At 49.6% G+C, this 20,384-nt stretch overlaps 1 protein-coding gene across 2 annotated transcripts in view; it reads left to right on the forward strand.

Annotated features, from left to right (window-relative positions):
• PML (PML nuclear body scaffold) overlaps positions 1 to 20,384 on the forward strand; it is a 35,345-nt gene continuing 14,961 nt past the window's right edge. The window contains exons 1-7 of one of the 2 annotated variants that reach the window (XM_054042020.1): positions 1 to 63; positions 956 to 1,048; positions 2,867 to 3,351; positions 8,550 to 9,133; positions 10,313 to 10,374; positions 16,328 to 16,414; positions 17,643 to 17,898. In XM_054042020.1, the coding sequence (XP_053897995.1) occupies positions 1,043 to 1,048; positions 2,867 to 3,351; positions 8,550 to 9,133; positions 10,313 to 10,374; positions 16,328 to 16,414; positions 17,643 to 17,898 (1,480 nt within the window). In that variant the 5' untranslated portion in view covers positions 1 to 63; positions 956 to 1,042. Of the gene's footprint in view, positions 64 to 929; positions 1,049 to 2,866; positions 3,352 to 8,549; positions 9,134 to 10,312; positions 10,375 to 16,327; positions 16,415 to 17,642; positions 17,899 to 20,384 lie in introns of those variants that run through there. The other variant, XM_054042023.1, reaches the window with a different exon arrangement.

Here is a 20,384-nt window from a genome sequence, read left to right on the forward strand (position 1 = left end):
GATGGGGCACAGCGATCTATTCTCATTGCCACACATAGGGCTGACCAGCAAGCATGGGCACAGGTAGAGTTACATATTTCAAGTTCCAAAATAGAGGACAATACCAGGGGGAAGAGGGAGGGGGAACTGGAGGGGTGGGTGTGTACTTGGAGGGAGGTATTTGGGGGTGCATGTGTAGTGGGAGGGGGTACTGAGGGGGTACCTGCAGTCTCATTCTCAAGGTGGAGGGCATGCCCAGGACACAGCGCCAGCCCGTCAGTGCCTCCCTGCAGGCCTCTTATCCGGGTGCGGAGCCAGGGCCTGGCCCTGTCACCCCTCTTGGCCAGGCTCTGAGGCCCCACGGCAGGACAGGCAGCCCAGCTGAGAGGCAATGGCAGCTCCGCTTACCTGACAGGTCAGGCTAGGGCAGGTTATATGCTCAGTACCACATAGGCAGCAAATTCTGACAGGGAGCAATTTATGTTGCTGGCAGCTGCGGATGTATGGGAGGGAACAGTCGGGACATGGAGATAGCTTTTTCTGAGCTGCAAGGTCTGCTCTGCAAGGAAAAATCCCAGACATTGCCTCTTATTTGAAAAATCCTCACGGACACAGATGGGCAGATCAAAAAAAAGAGGTCATGTCCAGGAAAACCCAGACTTATGGTAACCGTAGACACAGGCAAGTCAGGGCCTTGCAGACCTCACTGCACCCAGTGGCCGGTACCATACTGGCTTCATTAGGGACGAGCCTGCTGCGCACTGACATGTTGGCATCCCAGGCAGGACCCAGGCACAAGCACAGGCAGCCTACAAACAGGGAACTCGGCCTGTTCAGGCCCTGCAGCCAGCTGCTCCCTTCCCCCAACACTAGGCTGTACCGCCTTCCTTGGCAGCAGTGGAAACTTCCTGCAGCTCCTCCTCCCTGCAGGTCACACAGAGAAAATGAAACTAGCTGTGGCACTTCTGCTTCGCAGGAAGTTCCTTGTTACTCTCCCGTGGCCACAGCAGCAGATAGACCGTCCCCAGAGCTGTGGCAGGAGCTGGCTGTGCATCAGCTTTCAATGCAGGTATTTTATCTTTCACTCATCTTTGGGTGATAGTGTGCCATTTGTTTCCCAGCTACACAGAGGGGGTGGGGGAATTCCTGCATGAGACAACCCCAGCTCCCCACTTTTTGGAGACCATTTCTGGGAGAGACCCATTTTGGGGGGCACACATCAGCATTGTGGCACAGCCTCAGCACATCTCTGTCCTGTGACACCGTTGTGCCATGATGCGAGAGGGCAAAATGCTGTGGTTTCATGCACCCTTGTATTTCTGGAGGGTCCCCTTAACTTCCTGCACATGAGGCAGGCAGGCCGTGAATTTGGGGCTATCCCAGAAATATTGAGGAGGCTGGATCTAGTGCCCAGGATAGGACCATGGAGTTAGCTCTCAGAGCTGGCATCCTACTTGTGCATGTTCCTCTATTACTTGTCTGCTTCCCTCCCCAGCTGATATCCCAAAGACCTGACAAAGTTGCATTGCAACTGACTTCAACAGGAACTGGCTGCTAGATTTTTCAACAACCACAAGCTGAAATGGGTCTCAAAAGCAGCCCACACCTCTGAAAACAAGCCCACACAACACCCCCTAGGCCATGCTCCACTCACCTGGCGACCCACATCCCTAGGGCTAATATTCCCAGCAGGGGAGGGGATGCAGTTTGCTCTGCAAACTTGCTGACAAGGAACAGAGACTAATTTTTTGTAACTACAGCTTTGCCAAGGCTGGAGCTTCACCCCATCTCCCACCCATCCGCACTCCAGTGTAAAATCCTTGTTGTTGCACTTGTTGCTGTGTCTATTCTATATTAATTCTTATGCTGTGCTCATTGCCATAGTATCTGAGCGCCTTTCAGCAGTGCATTAAGTGACTAACATATGTCATGTGGTGTTTGACGCTAACGCCACCTCTCCAACAGATCTTAGTACAGAGGTGGACAGACTCACACGTGGCATGACAGTATGCTCATGCTGAGAGGTAGCATCACAGCCCTACCTGAACTGAGATTCCTTTGTGCTGGGAGAGATGGCTCTCCTCCATCTCTTACCACTAAGGGATAATTGGAGTCCTCCTCCAAACTTTATCCAGGGCACACAGAGTCCAGCCTCTGGTTTAATAGCTGGTGACTGGTTGGCAGACACAGTGGGGAAGAGGGGTGAGATGGTTTTGTGGGAGTTGGGGAGTTGTGAGATCTCTGCATTTTAACCCCTGGGTGGCTTGAGCGAGTCACTCAACCGTGCTGTGTCTCAGTTCCCCATCTGCAAAATGGGGATAATAATATTTCCCTGCCTACCAGGACTGGATAAAATAATCTTCCCGTGGCGAGGTTTTATACTTGAGCAGTGGGGACAACGTAGACACCCAGGAGAGATAGGTGTGCAGCTCTGCTGCATGCAATGTCACTGTGAACTGTGTTCTGTAATAAGCCAGTTTGCATGATGTTGAGAGCCATGAATTTGCAATATGTAGGCACAAATATATGAGTGCAATATTCAGGGGCAGGATCCTGCAGCCTCCAGTAGGGTGCCTCTAGCCCTGTCCATCCCATCATACAGGCCATATACCACACAGCACAACACTTCATAGTTCTCTTTGTTCCCCTTTACCCTTCCTCAAAACACAGAAACAAGGGGATACCTGGGGAAATTGAAAGGTGGCAAATTTAAAATGGATAGAAGCGATTTAAAAAAAATACACTACATCGTTAGCTTGGAATATTATTACTGTTACATAGAGACATCTTTCCTCCCACCCACTCTCCCCCCCCCCCATCACTCACTGGGTCTCTCAGCAGAGCAGCACAGCATTGGTGACCCCTAGGGTCTCTCTCTCTCCCAAAGGTGATGGAGGAAGAATTTCAATTCCTGCTTTGCCAGGGGTGCCGGAAAGAACCCACAAATCCCAAGCTCCTGTCCTGCCTTCACACTTTGTGCACCGACTGCCTGGAAGAGAACAAGCCCGTTGGCCAGTGCCCCATCTGCCAGGCTCCCATCCCACAAGTCAGTGGGATCCCAGACCAGGACAACCTGCTCTTTGCCAATCTGCAGGCCAAGCTGAGCACCTACCAGAAGATTGTCAGCAGCAGTGACTTGGTCTGTGACCTTTGCAACGATCTGGCCGAGTTCTGGTGCTCTGAGTGTGAGGAATTCTTTTGCATCAGATGCTTTGAGGCCCACCAGTGGTTCTCGAAGAAAAAAAGCCATGAAACCAGGAAGGTGAGGGAGCTGAAGGCAGAATCTGCCAAACAGTTTCTGGAGGGAGCAAGGAAGTCCAGAATCCTCTTCTGTTCCAATCCCACTCATAATGACCAGAACTATATTACAAGGTAAGAACATCAACCTGCCATGATTTATTCCCATAAAGTTGTGAGCACATTGGAAAAGGGTATTGGGAGGGAGGGTCTGTGGTGAAGGCCAGGCCTGGGAGTCTAGGGAACTTAGGCCCCTTTCTTCTTATACCAAGATATGAAGGTAACGCCCATTGACTTCCGCAGGACCTACTTGAGTCATGTAGCAAGAATATGGCCCTTGGGTTCTATTCTCAGCTCTTGCACTGACCCACTATGCGACCTTGGGCAAGTCACAGCTGTGATGAGTTGGACCCCTCTTCTGGGATGCCACCTGATGTACTGGGGTTTCACTGAGCCCCTCCTGCTCCACCAGCCTGGATTCCCTCTCCCTGTTTTGTTGAATTAGGCTCGCCAGCCTCTTGCAGCACACACACACAGAGGTAAGGCCACACCCAGCTGCAGACACAGACTGAAGCCAGCTCTGTGTGAGAGGATTCACCCAGCACTCACGTGCACACCCCCTTTGGGGAATAAACCCAAAATAATATTGTCTTGCGCTGTATAGAAAGATCTGCACAGCGCAAGCTCATAAAAATTCGCCCTCTCCCTCAAGGTGAAGAGAAATATGCACAACTTCTTGCCCCCCCCAGGTAGAAATTGCACAAACTGGATTTAATAATAGACAAAACAAATTTATTAACTATAAAAGTGATTATAAGGGATAGCAAACACAGCAAAGCATATTACTGAGCAAATAAAACAAAATACACATACTAAGCGTAAGATCTTAAAGAGTAGTTTCAAAAAGTAATTTCTCACTCTAAATGTTATTTTAGGTAAGTTGCAGAGTTTTTGTAGCTTGGAGTTCCAGTTATTTCTTCTTACAGACTGGACCCTTGTCTCAGTCTGGACTCACCCCTCCCTTTCCCCTAAGGTTAGTTCCTTTGTCCCTTCAGGTACTTTCAGCAGTCCTTCTTCTTGGGTAGGCAATGGAGGAGAGTCAAGATCACCCCCCTCCCCAGCCCTTAAAAAGGATTTACCTAAGGCAGGAATCCTTTGATCCCCATCCACCTACAGTGGAAAAGTACCAGCAGTGTCCAAGGGGGTATTTTTCATCAGGTGACGTTATCACCTGACCTTGTAGTGTCAATGCAGCATCCCAGGAAGCACCTCAGGAAGGTGGGAGATTAGTATCTTCAGAGTTCTATTGTCCTCCTCAAATGGGTCATTCAGGAGGATTGCCTACTGTCTGGTGGGTGTTCCTCCCATGTACACACACAGATATAATTGTTACATAGTCAATATTCCTAACTTTAGAGAGAGAAATGATACATGCATACAAACTGGATAATCACATTCAGTAACCGAGGGGTAGCCGTGTTAGTCTGAATCTGTAAAAAGCAACAGAGGGTCCTGTGGCACCTTTAAGACTAACAGAAGTATTGGGAGCATAAGCTTTCGTGGGTAAGAACCTGCAGGTTGACTGTCAGTGACACTACGCAAGAGGATAAATGGACACAAGTCAGATATCAGGAATGGCAATATACAAAAACCTGTAGGAGAACACTTCAACCTCCCTGGCCACACAATAGCAGATGTAAAGGTAGCCATCTTACAGCAAAAAAACTTCAGGACCAGACTCCAAAGAGAAACTGCTGAGCTCCAGTTCATTTGCAAATTTGACACCATCAGATCAGGATTAAACAAAGACTGTGAATGGCTATTCAACTACAAAAGCAGTTTCTCCTCCCTTGGTGTTCACACCTCAACTGCTAGCAGAGCACCTCACCCTCCCTGATTCAACTAACCTCGTTATCTCCATACTGATTTATACCTGCCTCTGGAGATTTCCATTACTTGCATCTGAAGAAGTGAGGTTCTTACCCACGAAAGCTTATGCTCCCAATACTTCTGTTAGTCTCAAAGGTGCCACAGGACCCTCTGTTGCCTTTTTACACATTCAGTAAATCATAACCTTTCCAATGAGCCATCTTGCATAAAGTATATCTTAGTTATGCCGTATTCATATCATAACCATCTTTTTATGCAGAGTATGGGGTGTAACGTCACAACAGCCTCTTCCTGTGCCTCAGTTTACCCATCTGTAAAATGAGGCCAGCTCTTTTTCAAGTGGCCTCTGTACATTCCCACTCTTGCTTCAGGGTGTCAGCAGATCGTGACAGGGGTCAGGCTGGAATTCGCATCCCCCTGCACCTCTAACAGTGCCTCAGGGCTGCTCTTCTGCAGGGACCTTGAGGGGGAGGGATAGCTCAGTGGTTTGAGCATTGGCTTGCTAAACCCAGGGTTGTGAGTTCAATCCTAGAGGGGGCCATTTAGGGATCTGGGGCAAAAACCTCCCTGGTGCAGCTGCTGCTGATCCTGCCACTGAAAGCCTGGGCTCTGGTGGCTCCACTTCTTCCTCTCCCTGCTGGGAGTGGGCTTTCGCAGGAAGAGTTTGCTTATTTATTATGCGCCATGCAAGTTCCCGGGCAGCTGAGGAGCCGGTATCTGCTACTCAGCTTCCCAGGTCCCTGGGACTCCCCAGGGAGAAGACTGATGAACCCAGGAAGCTTAGTAGCAGATACCGCCTCCTCAGCTGCCCCGGAACTTGCATGGCTCATAAAAGCACAGCATTCTCCGCCTAGCTGCTCCTCTCCAGCGCTCTCCGCCCCCCTCTCTGGTGATCCCTGCCGCCACTCATCAGTTCCTCCTCTCTGCTCTGCTGGGCCCTCCTGCCGCCGCTTACCAGTCCCTCCTCCTCCCCAACTCGACCTCCAATAGGAAACGGGTGGCAGGGGCGGGGGTTGTGTGGGAAGAAGGGGGAGGACGTGGAGAGGGGTGAGGGGGCGAGGGGGGAGGAGAGGAGGGATGCACACAGGGAGGGGGATGATAAGGGAAGGGGGAGGGAGGAGGGACCAGCGAGCAGAGGTGGGGGGCCTAGTGGGAAAGGGGACAGGATCAGTGAGTAGTGGCTGTGGGGCCGAGTGGGGAGGAGGGGGGAAAGAGAAGAGGGTTGCATAGGGCGAGCAGGGGGGCCGAGAGGTGGGAGGACAGACTGGCGAGCAGCAGCAAGGGGACTGAGCGGGAAGTGGGGGAAGGAGGGACCGGTGAGCAGCGGCAGGAGCCCAAGTGGCGAGGAGGAGGGGGGATGGAGAGGAGGGACACCTGCGGCAGGGGAGGAGGAGGTAGGCCTGGGGCAGAGTTGGGGTGCAGTGTGGGTGAGGCCACAGGCAGAAGAGGCAGGACAGGGAGCTAGCCTCACCGAGGGGAAGCTTCACCTGCCGATCATATATATAACACACATGTATAGTAATCTATTGCTGCCTGAACCAATCACTAATTAAATCCCTGGTTCTCTTAGAGGACAATGGTTTGATTATTCCTCCCATCTACCCAGCCCTGTTTCTTTGGTTGCCTGTAACATTTTAAAATCACACTTCGGGGTGGGATGTCATCAAACTGAAAAGTGACGGGGATGAAAAGAAACAAGACTGGGCAAGAGGAGAGAGAATCTCACGTCACATTTCTCTGCATGTCTCAGATTTCCTCAGGCTCTAGGTGTCTGTATCCCAGACCCCACGGTTTTAACCTCAGAATGGGCCAGATTCGGATCCAATTTGCACCATTATAAATGCAGAATGACTTCATTGTCACTGATGGGTTACGCTTGGCTTTATACCACTGTAATGGAGATCAGAATCTGGCCCAGTGAGATTACTGCAAATGAGAAGCATGTGTTGCATAGACATCCTGGATATTCTGTCTCCCTTACTCACTGGGTGCAGCTGGGCCAATGACTGCCAGCAACAGTGCAGCTGAAATCAGTGCTAAGATATTAGGGTAGATGGGACTAAGGCATTTTCTCCACCAAGTCATGGAAATCCGCTCAGCATAACCTGCATGGTGAAAGTAGTGACTGAGCCCTGGGTATGCTGCAGCTGACACCATTAGTACCATTCCTGCAGCTGCACCAGTATGTCCTTGCAAGGAAGGCTGGTCCAGTGCTTAGGGGACTAGGCTAGGGCCTGGGAGATTGGGGGTGGGTTTCAAATCCCTGTTTTACCACAGACTGTGTGTCACCTTGGGCAAGTCTCTTAGCCTTTCTGTGCCTCGGCTGTTAATTTAGTTGGTACCTGCAAGCAGTTGAGTGGAAGGAGAAATGGAATCAGAGAGGCAGGGATATACCATTTCTCATCAAGAGTGAATTGCCAACTTCTACAAACAGCTCCTAATGAATCACCTTGTAGATTCCAGCCCCTGGGTGGCTATGCTGGATTGCAGATTTTCTCCATTCATCTTCTCTTTGGAGACTGTCCCTCTTCTGTACTCCCTGAAAAACAGAAGGCATCATCCTCAGCTGGTGTAAATCATCATGGCTCCATTGATTTCAGCACAACTATTCCCATTAACACCAGCTGAGGAGGATCTATCCCAGAGAATCTCTAAGGAATTCCCCAGAATGGGAAGGGAATTTCCACAGGATGCAGCTATTATCCCATTATGTCTCTGCCCTTTTTCTCTATGTGCCAGTAGGGAATGCTTTTGTTAGGGATATGCCAATGGCCAAATATTTGAATCAACCGTCATAAATCTGGCTGCTAGTGGGAAACTTTGGAGATCTTATTTCTCCTTCTCCTCTCCTCCACTTTTCACCTTTTCCCCTGCACCTCACATCACAATAGTATTGAGTGGGAAATGGTTTCCCATCCCACTAAAATCTTCGTGAGTTCAAAACTTTTTCCACATCCTGAATCAGGACAAAAAGTCAAAATCTCAATGATTTTTCCAAACCAGAAAAGGTTTCTGTTTGCGTAAATCAAAACATTTTGTTTAATTTTTGACCTTTTTTTCGTTTTATAAAGCTCTCTCTTTTTTGACTGCAATTAGCTTGATTTTTTTTTTTTTTTAATTGTTTTGGACCAGAAAACCAGAATTTTTCATTTTGAAAATGTTGAAACTAACCCTTTTGAAACATTGCTTGACATTTTGTCGAGTCATGAAATTCGTTTACACAGATCCTGTTTGCGAACGGTTTCACTTGGGACTAATTGGCATTTTTTGACTAAAAAAAAAATTTATTTGAAAAAATCCCAACCAGCTCTAATCACGAGGCTTAGAATGTGGCTACAACCAAAGGCCTTGCCCCAGCCCCAACTGTAGCCCAAGCAGTGGTTTGTGGAGAAGATGGACTTCTTAGGATACATTCAAATTAAACTGTATTGTGTTTGCATCAGTAGTATCTACTGCAGAGGATGTTTAAAGCCTCTCTGCTGTTCCTGTGCGCTCCTGGATAGTGAGCATTCAAAACTCTACTGCAACATCCAGACGGAAATCGAGCGGCGGCAGGAGGAGCTGGGGAGCCTGAGCGAAGAGCTGAAGAGGAAGAAGGCCCACTTTGAAGATGTCTATAAAAGCCTAAAGGGCAAAGCTGACCACATAGACCAGGTGAGGACTGAAAACCAGGAGCTGATCCGAAAGAGAGTCGAACACATGGTGAAGCTGATCCGAGAGAAGGAGCAGGAGCTGCTGGAGATGGTGGACAGGCAGCACCGCCTGCGGAACGAGGACCTGGAGGGGAAGCTGAAGCAGATGGAAGCCGTGCTCAAAAGGATTGGGGCTGGTGAGCAGCTAGTGGAGAAGATGCATCTCTATGCATCGGACCAGGAAGTGATGGACATGCACCCCTTCATCAAGGAGTCCTTAGAGGAGCTCATGAAGCTGCAGCCTCTGGCAGTGGGAGCCAGTGTCCAGGCTGGAGACTTCGCCGAGTGTAAAGCCAAACTCCAGGCTCTGTTTGAAAGAGTGACTGGGGAGAGAGGTAAGACGCTTTCACAGACCTGACCTATGTGGCTCCTGCTGGAGTGAGATAGGGTGGTGCTGGGTGGGCTGGAGGAATGGCTGCATGATGCCATGTCTGATTGACATGCTAGATGGTCCTCATTGTACCACCTGCCCTGCCCTGCCTTGCTAACTACTAATTATTGTACCTCAAAAATGGCACAAACTATTTTCCCTCTTGCAAAATGCTCCCTGTGAAATCGGAGGAAGATGTTACACTTTGGGGCAGCTACATTAAAACCCACAAAATATCAGTGTCTCTCAAGAGTCCAGGAATTCTTTCCCTCTTTGCATAATTGACCCTCATTCAGCTAACGGTGCTCTAACTTTCAGGGTTCAGCCTCGGTCCCATTCCCTTGATTCCCCATCGCCCCATGCCGTGGGTCCCTCATTCCCACCAGTGCAAAGTGGGTGGCAATAGCTCCCTTTCTGATTCCCTAGCCTTTTGCACCTACTGATGTAAAGGATGGCCTGAGGTGCAGGACAATGGAGAATCCAGCCTGTGCATTCCAGTTTTGGGATTGCAATCCATAGCACTCAGACGCAACTGGGCCTGCCCGTCAGCTAGCTGGATGACTTAAGAGCTAGGAGTTGCCCCTTCAGAATAGGAAGCTGTTTCCCAAAAGCAGGGCCTCAGTGTCTTGAAGGACTCAGGACCACCTCCTCCAGTTGAGGCCATTCCTACATCACTGCAAGCCAGGTGGCAACTCTATGCTCTATCCAAAAGCAGGCAGCCAGATTCACCCCTGGTGTAACTCCACTGCAGTCAGTTCCACCAGCAATGAGGTTGGGCTATTGGTAGCATCACTCAGTGGTTTCTGCCCCATCTCCCCATGCAGATATGAAGATTGTTAGCCAGGATTTTATGACGTGCTGGTTTTACTGCTGTGGTTCTGCTTGCCGGACTCCCGGCTAAGATAGCAGGCACCTATGTCCCTCGCTCATCCAGAAGCTAGCAGTTGGGCTTCTGATGAGGGATAGGGAATCAGAATGAGAAGCAAGCCAGATCTTACAGTTACAAGCCTTTCGCAAAGGCCACTTCCAGCTCAGCTGCTTGCAGGGCATGGGGACACTCTGCTGACACTGTAACCAGGAATCTGGGAGTATTTTCACTGCCTCTGAGAACAGCCCCGCCCAGCTCAATCTTTCTCCTTCGTAGATGCTGCCTTCTGCGCTGCCCCAGCAGCTCCAGTGAGTGAAGTGTCTTCAGCTAAGGACTGGGTGAGAGGAGCTATTTGCATTTGCCCTTATCAAAGGGGTAGGGGAGGGCTCCTGCCATGCCAAGGGCTGGGGGAGCACTGATTCTGTAGTTGCTCCCACCTGCCGCACTGGCTTAGTTTACATGCATGATGGGGGGTAAGGAGTGCTGAGCAGGACTAGGAGTGCGGGGGGGGACGCGATTCTGCACTGATGGGAGCGTGGCTGCCGTGTCCCTCCCACCAAGTGCTAGCAGGGGAAACGCCGAAGGAGGGGAGCATGGCACCTCATTGTGCTGAAGCCCGTGGGTGAGATTCTGTCCAGACACCTAATAACATAGATCCCCCAGGGACCTTCACCACCGTGCAGTTCTACTCCATGACATTCTGTCTTTATCCCCATCTCCCACCCTTGGGGACGGGTCTGTTTCATGCTTCTCCCTTCATCTGGAAGAGCCCCCCCCCGCCCACATTCAGAGACCTCTCCCTCTTTTCTTCCACATCCCTTCTTCCCACCCCATTCTGTCACCACCCCCCATTCGCTGGCGAGCCGCTGCTCTGCCTGCTCCACCTCTCACTGGTGGGTCTCTGTAACGGGGTCACACACCCCATACTGAGCCTAGGCAGAAGGGAGTGGAGAGTCTTTCCTGCTTACAGGCAATCAGCTTGATCACACACCTGCATAGCTGCCAGAACTGCCAACCCTGGAGACAGGCAGCCACACCTGTGACCAACAGAGAAAATGACCCAGTATAACTAGGAGAGAACAGAGAGGGAGAAAGAGGCAGAATGGCTTAAGATAGTCAAGGGGCTACAGACCCACACCAGGCAGCCTCTGAGAAAGCATCCAGGAAACAAAGAGAGTGCATGCCCTGGAGTTGAAGGGCTGATAGAGTCAGTTTAAGGAGTGAGTTCATGGACTGCTCTGATTGAAAACAAACTGAAGAGGGTCAGTTAGGAGAAGCTGGGACCCCTAGATAGGCCACACAAAGAGGTGGTGATCCCATGGAGGCTGTAACTTCCTTTGGACCAGAGCCTGGCCTGGCTTTGTGCTTCGCAAAGCACTGTAGCCCAATGGTGGCCCTATATAAACAACTGAGGAGACAGAGAAGCACATTTGGATGGGTGGTCCATGAGGTGACATCGTGCCTTCATAATGTCAAGGAGAGGTAGTGTGGCCTAGTGGATAGAGCACTGGATGGGGATTCAGGAGATTAGGGTTCTATTCTTGGTTCTCTGGCTGGGTGACCTTGGATATGTCACTTTCCCCTTTCTGTGCCTCAGTTTCCCCATCTGTAAAATGGGGATAATGCTCCTTTGTAAAGAGCTTTGAGATCTGTTGATGAAAAGCACCACATAGCAGCTAAGTATTCTAATGCCATTGACTTTAGTGGGGCCAGAATGTCACCCGTAGGATTAAGGCCTGCAGAGACCATTAGATCATCTCATCTGACCTCCTGCACAGCCCAGGCCAGAGCATTACACTTCATGATGCTGACTTGTGCTCCTCTTCTTGTAATTGAGGCAGGGGCAAGTTGAGGCCTGTGCCAGCCTGTTATTCCCGACCTCTCCAGGGCTGCTTGCAGCAGCATGCGCTCCCCACAGTTGAACAGGTACTGTGGCACATATGCCCCCTTTGTTCAGCCAATCACCATTTAGCCCTGTGCTTGGTAGTTTTTCACTATGACTCTAGCCAAATCTTTAGTGGTTGCTCCCCTCTAGGGGTGGTGAAACGTCTAGTGACGCAGGACACTGATAACTATAGAAAAGGTTTAGAGTAACAGCCGTGTTAGTCTGTATCCGCAAAAAGAAGAACAGGAGTACTTGTGGCACCTTAGAGACTAACAAATTTATTAGAGCATAAGCTTTCGTGGACTACAGCCCACTTCTTCGGATGCATATATAGAAAAGGGTCAGCTGTCTCCAGCCCCTTGGGGTTCAGACCCCTTTAAACCACAGCATTTAACCCCTCTGCTGGGGTGTGTAGGGGAACCCAGACCCACCCACTCCTCTTGTTTCCAGTCCATGGACCCTATTTGAAGCATTTAGAACTGGTTTCTCCCAGCTGGCTTCCAGAAATTAAAAGGAACAGTCACAAGAGTGAAATGCCTGCAAGCTGCATGGATACTATTTAAAAACACCATAAGAGAGGTTCAAACTAAATGTAGACCCCAAATCAACAACAACAAAACAACAGTAAGAGGACCAAAAAAGTGCCACCACGGCTAAACAACACGGTAAAAAATGTGGTAAAAGTTTAATTGGACAGGCCAAAAAATAAATTGAAGAGTAACTAGCAAACGACACAAAAACTAATAGCAAAAAAAAAAATCTTAAGTACATCAGAAGCAGGAAGGCTGCCAGACAATCAGTGGGCCACTGGATGATCAAGGTGCTACAGGAGCACTCCAGGAAGTCAAGCCCCATGTGGAGAAGCTAAATGAATTCTTTGCACAGGACTTCACTGCAAAGCATGTGGCCTCCCACACCTGAGCCATTCTTTTTAGATTACCAATCTGAGGAACTGTCCCAGATTTCGGTATCAGTAGAGGAGGCTTTGGAACAAATTTTTTAATTTAACCAGGATCAGATGGTATTCACTCAAGAGTTCTGAAGAAACTCAGATATGAAATTGTAGAATTTCTAACTGTAGTATGTAACCTAATGCTTAAATCAGCCTCTGTACCAGATCACAGGAGGATTACTAATGTAACACAGATTTTTTTTAAAGGCGCCAGAGGTGATCCTAGCAATTACAGGCCCTGTCTACACTGGCAAGTTACTGAACAGTAAAGCAGCTTTCTGCAGTGTAACTCCTGAGGTATATACACTGCCAAGCCACTTAGTGCACAGAAACTCCTCAGTTGCAGTGCTGCAAAAAACCCACCTCGATGAGGCTGTGTCTACACTGCCACTTTCAGTGCTAAAACTTTAGTCATTCAGGGGTGTGAAAAAAAAAAAAAAAAAAAACCCTGAGCGACAAAAGTTTTAGTGTTGAAAAGCACCAGTATAGACAGTGCTTTATTGCCAGGAGCCACGTTCAGGGTGGGGATTTTTTTTTAATCGCCAGGAGAGCTCTGCCCCCGGCAATAAAGCATGTCTACACAGCCCATGTCACAGCGCTGCCGTGGCAACGTGGGTAGTGTAGACATATCCTGAGAGTCCTAAGCCTTAAAGCACAGAGGCTCCAGCGCTGTATTGGCAGTGTAAACACATTACAGTGCAGAAAGCAATCAATTGGCTTCTGGAAGTGTCCCATAATCCCTCAAATGACCGCTCTGCTCATTGTTTTGAACTTGGCTGCCCTGGAGACATGTACCCCTCCCCTTTCAAAGCTCTGTTTCTGACAGCCATTGCATGCTGTGCTGATCTGCTCTGGGGCACAAAGCAAACCATTGATGTGGAACGCTCGTGCTGTTGAACACAGAGGCAGGTGTATGTGTCTGTGTGTGAGAGAGAGAGACAGAGACCGAGTGCTGTGCGGAGAGCTGGGGAGGAAGGCAGGGGCTGATGGCGGTTCCCCCTCCCTCTGCCTCAGAACTTGTTCCTTCCTGCCGCTGTCTGAACTTACAAGACAGCAAGCCGACACACTCTCTGTCCCCCAAAACACAGTCTCTCCCCCCCTCCATACACACACACAATCCCTGTCACACACTCTCCCACCCCACCCCCCCCCACACTTCTGTTGAAAAGCAGCTGGCAATGTAGTAGGATGCCCATGGAACATTGTGATTGGGAAACCTGCATCATGTAATGCTGTGCCTGCCCCATGAAGCATTGCGAACCCTTCCCAAAACACCCTGCAGCTAGTTACACAGTGGGATAGCTACCACAGTGCACTGCTCTCTTTGCCGTTGCAAGAGCTGCTAATGTGGATGTGCTCCACCATCACAAGGAGCACAATGTGGACAGCAGTTTAATTCCAATACTTTAATAAAAGTGGTATACCTTGTTGTGCAGAAACTTGCCAGTGTAGACATACCCACAGGCTTGTAAGCCTAACTTCAGTACCAAGCAAACTGGCTGAAACTATAGTAAAAGGAGAGAATTATACATGAACACAATATGTTGGGAAGAGTCAACCTGGCTTTTGTAAAGGGAAATCATTAGAATTCCTTGAGTGTATCAGCAAGCATATGGACAAAGGTAATCTAGCTGATATAGTATCAGAGGGGTAGCCGTGTTAGTCTGAATCTGTGAAAAGCAACAGAGGGTCCTGTGGCACCTTTAAGACTATCAGAAGTATTGGGAGCATAAGCTTTCGTGGGTAAGAACCTCACTTCTTCAGATGCAAGTTGCATCTGAAGAAGTGAGATTCTTACCCACGAAAGCTTATGCTCCCAATACTTCTGATAGTCTTAAAGGTGCCACAGGACCCTCTGTTGCTTCTAGCTGATATAGTGTACTTGGACTTTCAGAAAGCCTTGGCCAAAGTCCCAAACCTAAAGCTCTTAAGCAAAGTAAACAGTCATGGGATAAGAGGGAAAGTCCTCTGATGGATCAGCAACTGGTTAAATGACAGACAACAAAGGGTAGGACTAAGTTGTCAGTTTCAGGAGAGAGGTACATAGTGGGGGTCCCCCAAGGATCTGTACTAGGACTAATGCTGTTCAACATATTTATAAATGATCTGGAAAAAGGGGTAAGCGGTGAAGTGGCAAAGTTTGCACACAATACAAAATTACTCAAGACAGTTAAATCCAAAGCTGCCTGTGAAGAGTTACAAAGGGATCTCACAAAGCTGGGTGACTGGACAACAAAATGGCAGACGAAATTCAATGTTGATAAATGCAAAGTATTGCACATTGGAAAACATTGTCCCAACTGTACGTACAAAATGAGGGGAACTACATTAGCAGTTACCACTCAAGAAAGAGATCTTGGGGTCATTGTGGATAGTTTTCTGAAAACATTTGCTCAATGTGCAGCAGCAGTCAAAAAAGCTAACAGAATGTTAGGAACCATTAGGAAAGGGATAGATGATAAGACAGAAAATATCATAATGCAACTACATAAATCCACCTTACTTGGTCACCTATCTCAAAAGGAGATTAAGAGCTATGGAACAGCTTCTGTATGAAGAGAGATTTAAAAGACTGGGAATGGTCGCCTTAGAAAAGAGACGACTAAGGAGGGATATGATCGAGGGCTATAAAATCATGAATGGTGTGGAGAAAGTGAATAAGGAAATGTTATTTACTCCTTCACATAACACAAGAACCTGGGGTCACCCAATGAGATTAACAGGCAGCAGGCTTAAAACAAACATAAGGAAGTACTTCTTCACACAAATGCTCAATCAACCTGTACAACATGTTTCCAGGGGATGTTGTGAAGGCCACAAGTATAATAGGGTTCAAAAAAGAATTAGATGAGTTCTTGGGGGATAGGTTCATCAATGGCTGTTAGACAAGATGATCAGGGATGCAATCCCATGCTCAGGATATCCCTGGCCTCTGACTGCCAGATGCTGGGAGTGGATGACAGGGGTGGATCACTTGATAATTGTCCTGTTCTGTTCATTCCCTCTAAAGCATCTAGCATCAACCACTGTCAGAAGATAGGCTACTAGGTGAGATGGACCATTGGTCTCACCCTGTCTGGACATACTTATGTTCTTATTCCCTAACTGCTTCCCTGGACCACTCCCTACCTTGCCACTCAAGTCAGCTGTTTCCCAGACTCACGTCCCATGATCCTCTTCCTCTGGAGGTCCAACTACCTGGGCTGCATCCCACCAGGCTCCTGCACTCAGTGGTTCCTCAGCCTTTCTTGCAGCACCTTCTCCCTTTCTCTCTCCCCAGCTGTAGCAGGCCACCAATCAGCCCAAGCTGAGGAAGCAGCTCCTTGGGGTCTTTGGATCTGGCCCCTGTAATGTCCAGATTAGAACTCCGAGAAGCTGACCTCAGATATGCACTGGCCCTTATCAGCCCGAATGCCAAGGGCTCCTTTTAATTGCTCCTTTGTGCTTTCTTCAGCCAGGGGAGTTTACTCAGCTCAGGACTCGAGAGCAGCACCCAGTTCCCATGCTTACCGGCAACATCCAGGAGACGCACCTGGGCATAGTAAGTTTCCTGCTGATTATGGAAAATTGAGCTCTGGCTTGCTAATGACCCTCCCTCTCTGATTGGGACCTGAGCTCAGGGGGGAGGAGCCCAGCGGCCGGCAGAACAATTGGACCAAAAGGTACGGCAGATGGTTGGGCTGTAGTGAGAAGTTGTCAGAGCTATGCTGATTCACACCAGCACGTTGTATCTATTTGATTGCCTCCCTGTAAGTCTCTGCCTTCTTGGCCTGTAATCTCTTCAGGGCAGGGATTGTGTCTCCCTAAGTCTATGTGCAGAGCCAAGTATAAGGGAGCCTGTCCCTGGTACGATGGAGGTATTTTTCTCCTCCCTGGGGGTATCGGGGGTCTCTGCCCCTTACGCCACCTGCTGGAGGCATCCCCCAGGGCCCCTCCAAAAATTAGACAAACCCAGCACTTCTGGTGGTCTCTGCAGGGTAGGGTGGGGTGCAAGTGGGGTGCAGGAAGCTCGCACAACTGCCTCCTGCTCAGAGTCTGTCCTGTGGGTTCAGCGAGGCTGGCACTCAGGCCCCAGATTCACTACAGAGCTCCGTAAAGTGCACAGGGAAGAGAAGGGAGTGTCACTGGTTGTAGCGCGGCAGCTTCTAGGTCCCAGGCACAGCCCAGGAGCCCATTGTACTACACAGGCACTGTACAAACGCAGCACAGAGACATAGCCACTGCCCCAAAGAGCTCACACTCAGTACTCTGACCATGTAGGGCTAGACTGCCCTTTGCACTCACCCTGAGCTAGTGGTCGTGGGTGCAGGTTACTGCCCGAGCAGTACCCCTGGGGCGTCACAGTCCCTCCCATAGCCCCCTCTCTTTTACCACAGCCCTGAGAAAGGTGCAGTTTTCCTCCCCCACTGCCCTGGGCACGCAGCCAGTGCCAACTGGAGCATGTGGAGTGGGGGGAAGGAGGGTCATAACTCCGCCCACTCCCTGCCCACTCTGCCCACCCCCTGCAGGCAGCATGTGACATCTGGAGCCCAAACCCAGGGAGCCGGGTGACAGAGCAGAGACCTCACTTCCCAATAACAGTCCAGCCCTTTATATTTTACTCTGGAACTTTTGAGCAGTAATTGGATTTTAAAGAGTCCCCCACAGCCGGGCTGGGTGTTCAGAAGACCGAGCAAACCTCTGGCCCAGCACACTGTCAGCCTGCTCCACAACGCTCCCTGAGCGGGTACCCATCCCCACGCTGCTTAGGGGCTCTTCTCCCTCCCCAGGCTCCCCCAGGGAAGAGGAAACCAGGCCAAGCTGAAAAGGCCATCCAGACACCTCCCAAGGTGCTGAAGCTTGAATCTCAGCCCAAGGTGCTGGAGAGAACCCCCAGCAAGTGCGACCAGGGCTTGCTAGACTGGGACCTGCAGCCTGGGCCCAGCACCTCAACACCCAGCAGAAACTGCGGAGGGGCTCCTGCAGCGAGGGGCGCTGTGCTCTCACAGGAGCTGGGAAACGCCTACTCTGAGCCCGGAGATCAAGGTAGGAAGGGCGAAGTGGGAGCCTTGTGGGGAGATCACAACGGGGCATCTGGAAAGGGGAGCTTGGGCCAAAGCAGCTAGACGTAGCCACGAGAAGGGTCCTGAAAGGAACGTAATGATTATGAAGCAGAGGTCACAGCCTCACCCTCCAGATTTCTGGCTTTGTAATTTGCACCTTCCGTGCTCATGTAAGGAGCAGGGCAAAGGCAGTACAGCCTAGTGGATAGAGCACAGGACTGGGACCCAGCTAGGGTTGCCAACATTGTAGTTCAAAACAAATATTTGGAACTGTTTTCTTAGCACTCCCATCTCACCTCTCCTACTGCTATTATTTATTATTATCAATTAAGAATAAGAAGAAGAAGCAGGGATCCTAGAAATCTGTTTGCCAGGGAAAAACATGGAATTTGTGTTTTTACAGAGAATCTCTAGTTTTACATTTTGTGAAAAAATAAGAACATGTGCAGTGGAATCCTGATTCTCTGATCTAATTGGGACCAGGGACAGATTGGATAATCAAAAATTCGCATTATCAGGAGAATGGGCAGCAGGGCTCAGACTGCTAGCTTAAAAATTGTAAATAGATCAATCAAACATTGTGTTCAATGGATACCTGTCTATACTGTGGCTAGGGAAACTACAGTTCAGCGTTTCCTTTTAATTACGGAAAAACACAGATTTTTATGGTTTTTTATCAGAGAATTTTGTGGGAGGTTTTTATCATGGAAAACTAGAATCTCTGATACTAAGCAGCACTCACCTCCATTCTCCAGTGGTATTTCTTGCTGCTTTTTGCAGCACTCAGCCACTCCTGACCTTGTACAGAGATGAAAAAACACGATCCTTGTAATAAGGGACTATTGGTCACCCTAAACCCAGGAGATCTGGGAACAGTTTCCAGCTCTGTCCCTGAGCTCTGGGTGACCTTGGCCAAATCATCACCCCTCTCTGTGCCTCGGTTTCCCCAGCTGTAAAATTGGGATATGGATACTGGCCTCCTTTGTAAGGCACTTTGAGAGTGAAAAGGGAAAAGCGCTGTGTAACTGAGCACCTCCAGGATCTTGCAGGGTCGAGTCCCAGTTGCCCAGAGTTCACATCAGGATGGTGAGCAAAGTTGAAATACATCTCCCACTTCCCATGTCCTACCCATGGTGCTCCTGCAGCCATGTCTCCCATCCAGCCCTGTGTGTTAGAGCAGCCTGAGCTATACCTGCCTGTAACAGCCACAAGGCACCAGGACCCAGATCCCCAAAGTGACTTAGGCACCTAACTTCCATTGAAATCAATGGGAGTTAGGCCCCCTGAAGATCTTGGCCTCAACTGCTAGGCCAGGGTCAGTGAAGCCAGGGTATTCTGACCATACTTCTTTGGGTCCCCCTGCCTCTCTACCCACACCACTATGGCAGGCAGCATGGAGGGGGTATGAGAGAGAGGTCCATATCAGCAAGTATCACACAGGGGTGGGGGGGGAACCTTCTCGGGGCCACTTAGCAGACTTGTGAGGCCACAGTGCTCGGCAAGGCAGGTGCAGGCACAGTCCAGCCAGGGATCAAGCTCTACTAGTCTAAAATGCAGCCACAGCCTTGCCCAGATAGTACTGGGTCCTTCCCCAGCCTTCCAAGCCAGATCTGTGTCCTAGCCGGCAGACAGAAAGGAACTGCAGGGGGGACCTCTGGTGGATACTTTTAAAAATGCAGCCTCCCAATGTTGTTTTCCATAGTGAAGTCCTGAGAAGAAGAGCTGAGAGATACAGCTCCTGATCCAGGAAAGCTCTTCATTTGAGTCCCGGTGTTTAAATTTAAGATCTTTGCTAGATCAGGGCCATAGGCCATAGAGACCTCTTTTGAGAGGTGAACTAACCCCCTCTGGGTGAACAGGCTGGCAAGGCAGAAAGATACAAAAAGGCTTTTTCCAGGTAGAAGGAGCTGCGGAGGAGAATGCTCTTGCACCAGCCATGGGCAGAGAGCCAATCAATGGCCCACAAGCAGAGGGAATGGTGAGGGGTGGAGAAAAAACGCAACGTCCATCAGAGAGGATGGACCATATCCATGGAGGGAGGCAACTTCTCACTGGATCCTGGAATGTGGGGGAGCTGGCGAAGGGCTGGAGAAGGCAGTGATGGGGCCACATTTCCAGGGTAGGGGTGAGCAGGCAGGTAACAGGCTCTGGGAGAGGAGTGGCATCCGTGGAGCCAGATGGGGAAACACAGGCTAGCAGCAAGAGGAGGTTTCAGTGTTGGCATTGGCTGAAACTTGCACACCCCATCACACTTTAGTACCACCACATGTACCCAGCCATCAGGTAACATCACCTGGCTGGCCTGCAGGCGTCTGAATGGGCTGTAGTGACATGTGCTTAGCCAAGACTCCTTATCCCAGGGTAAAGGGTTGGGTTCCCTAATTGTCACGGCAGCCCAATGAAAATCAAATGAGTTGGAGCTTCAACATGTAAAACCAAATGCCCATTGATGGAGCCTTTACAGTCATT

Source organism: Malaclemys terrapin, chromosome 10 (genome assembly GCF_027887155.1).
Source record: "Malaclemys terrapin pileata isolate rMalTer1 chromosome 10, rMalTer1.hap1, whole genome shotgun sequence".
NCBI lineage: Eukaryota > Metazoa > Chordata > Testudines > Emydidae > Malaclemys > Malaclemys terrapin.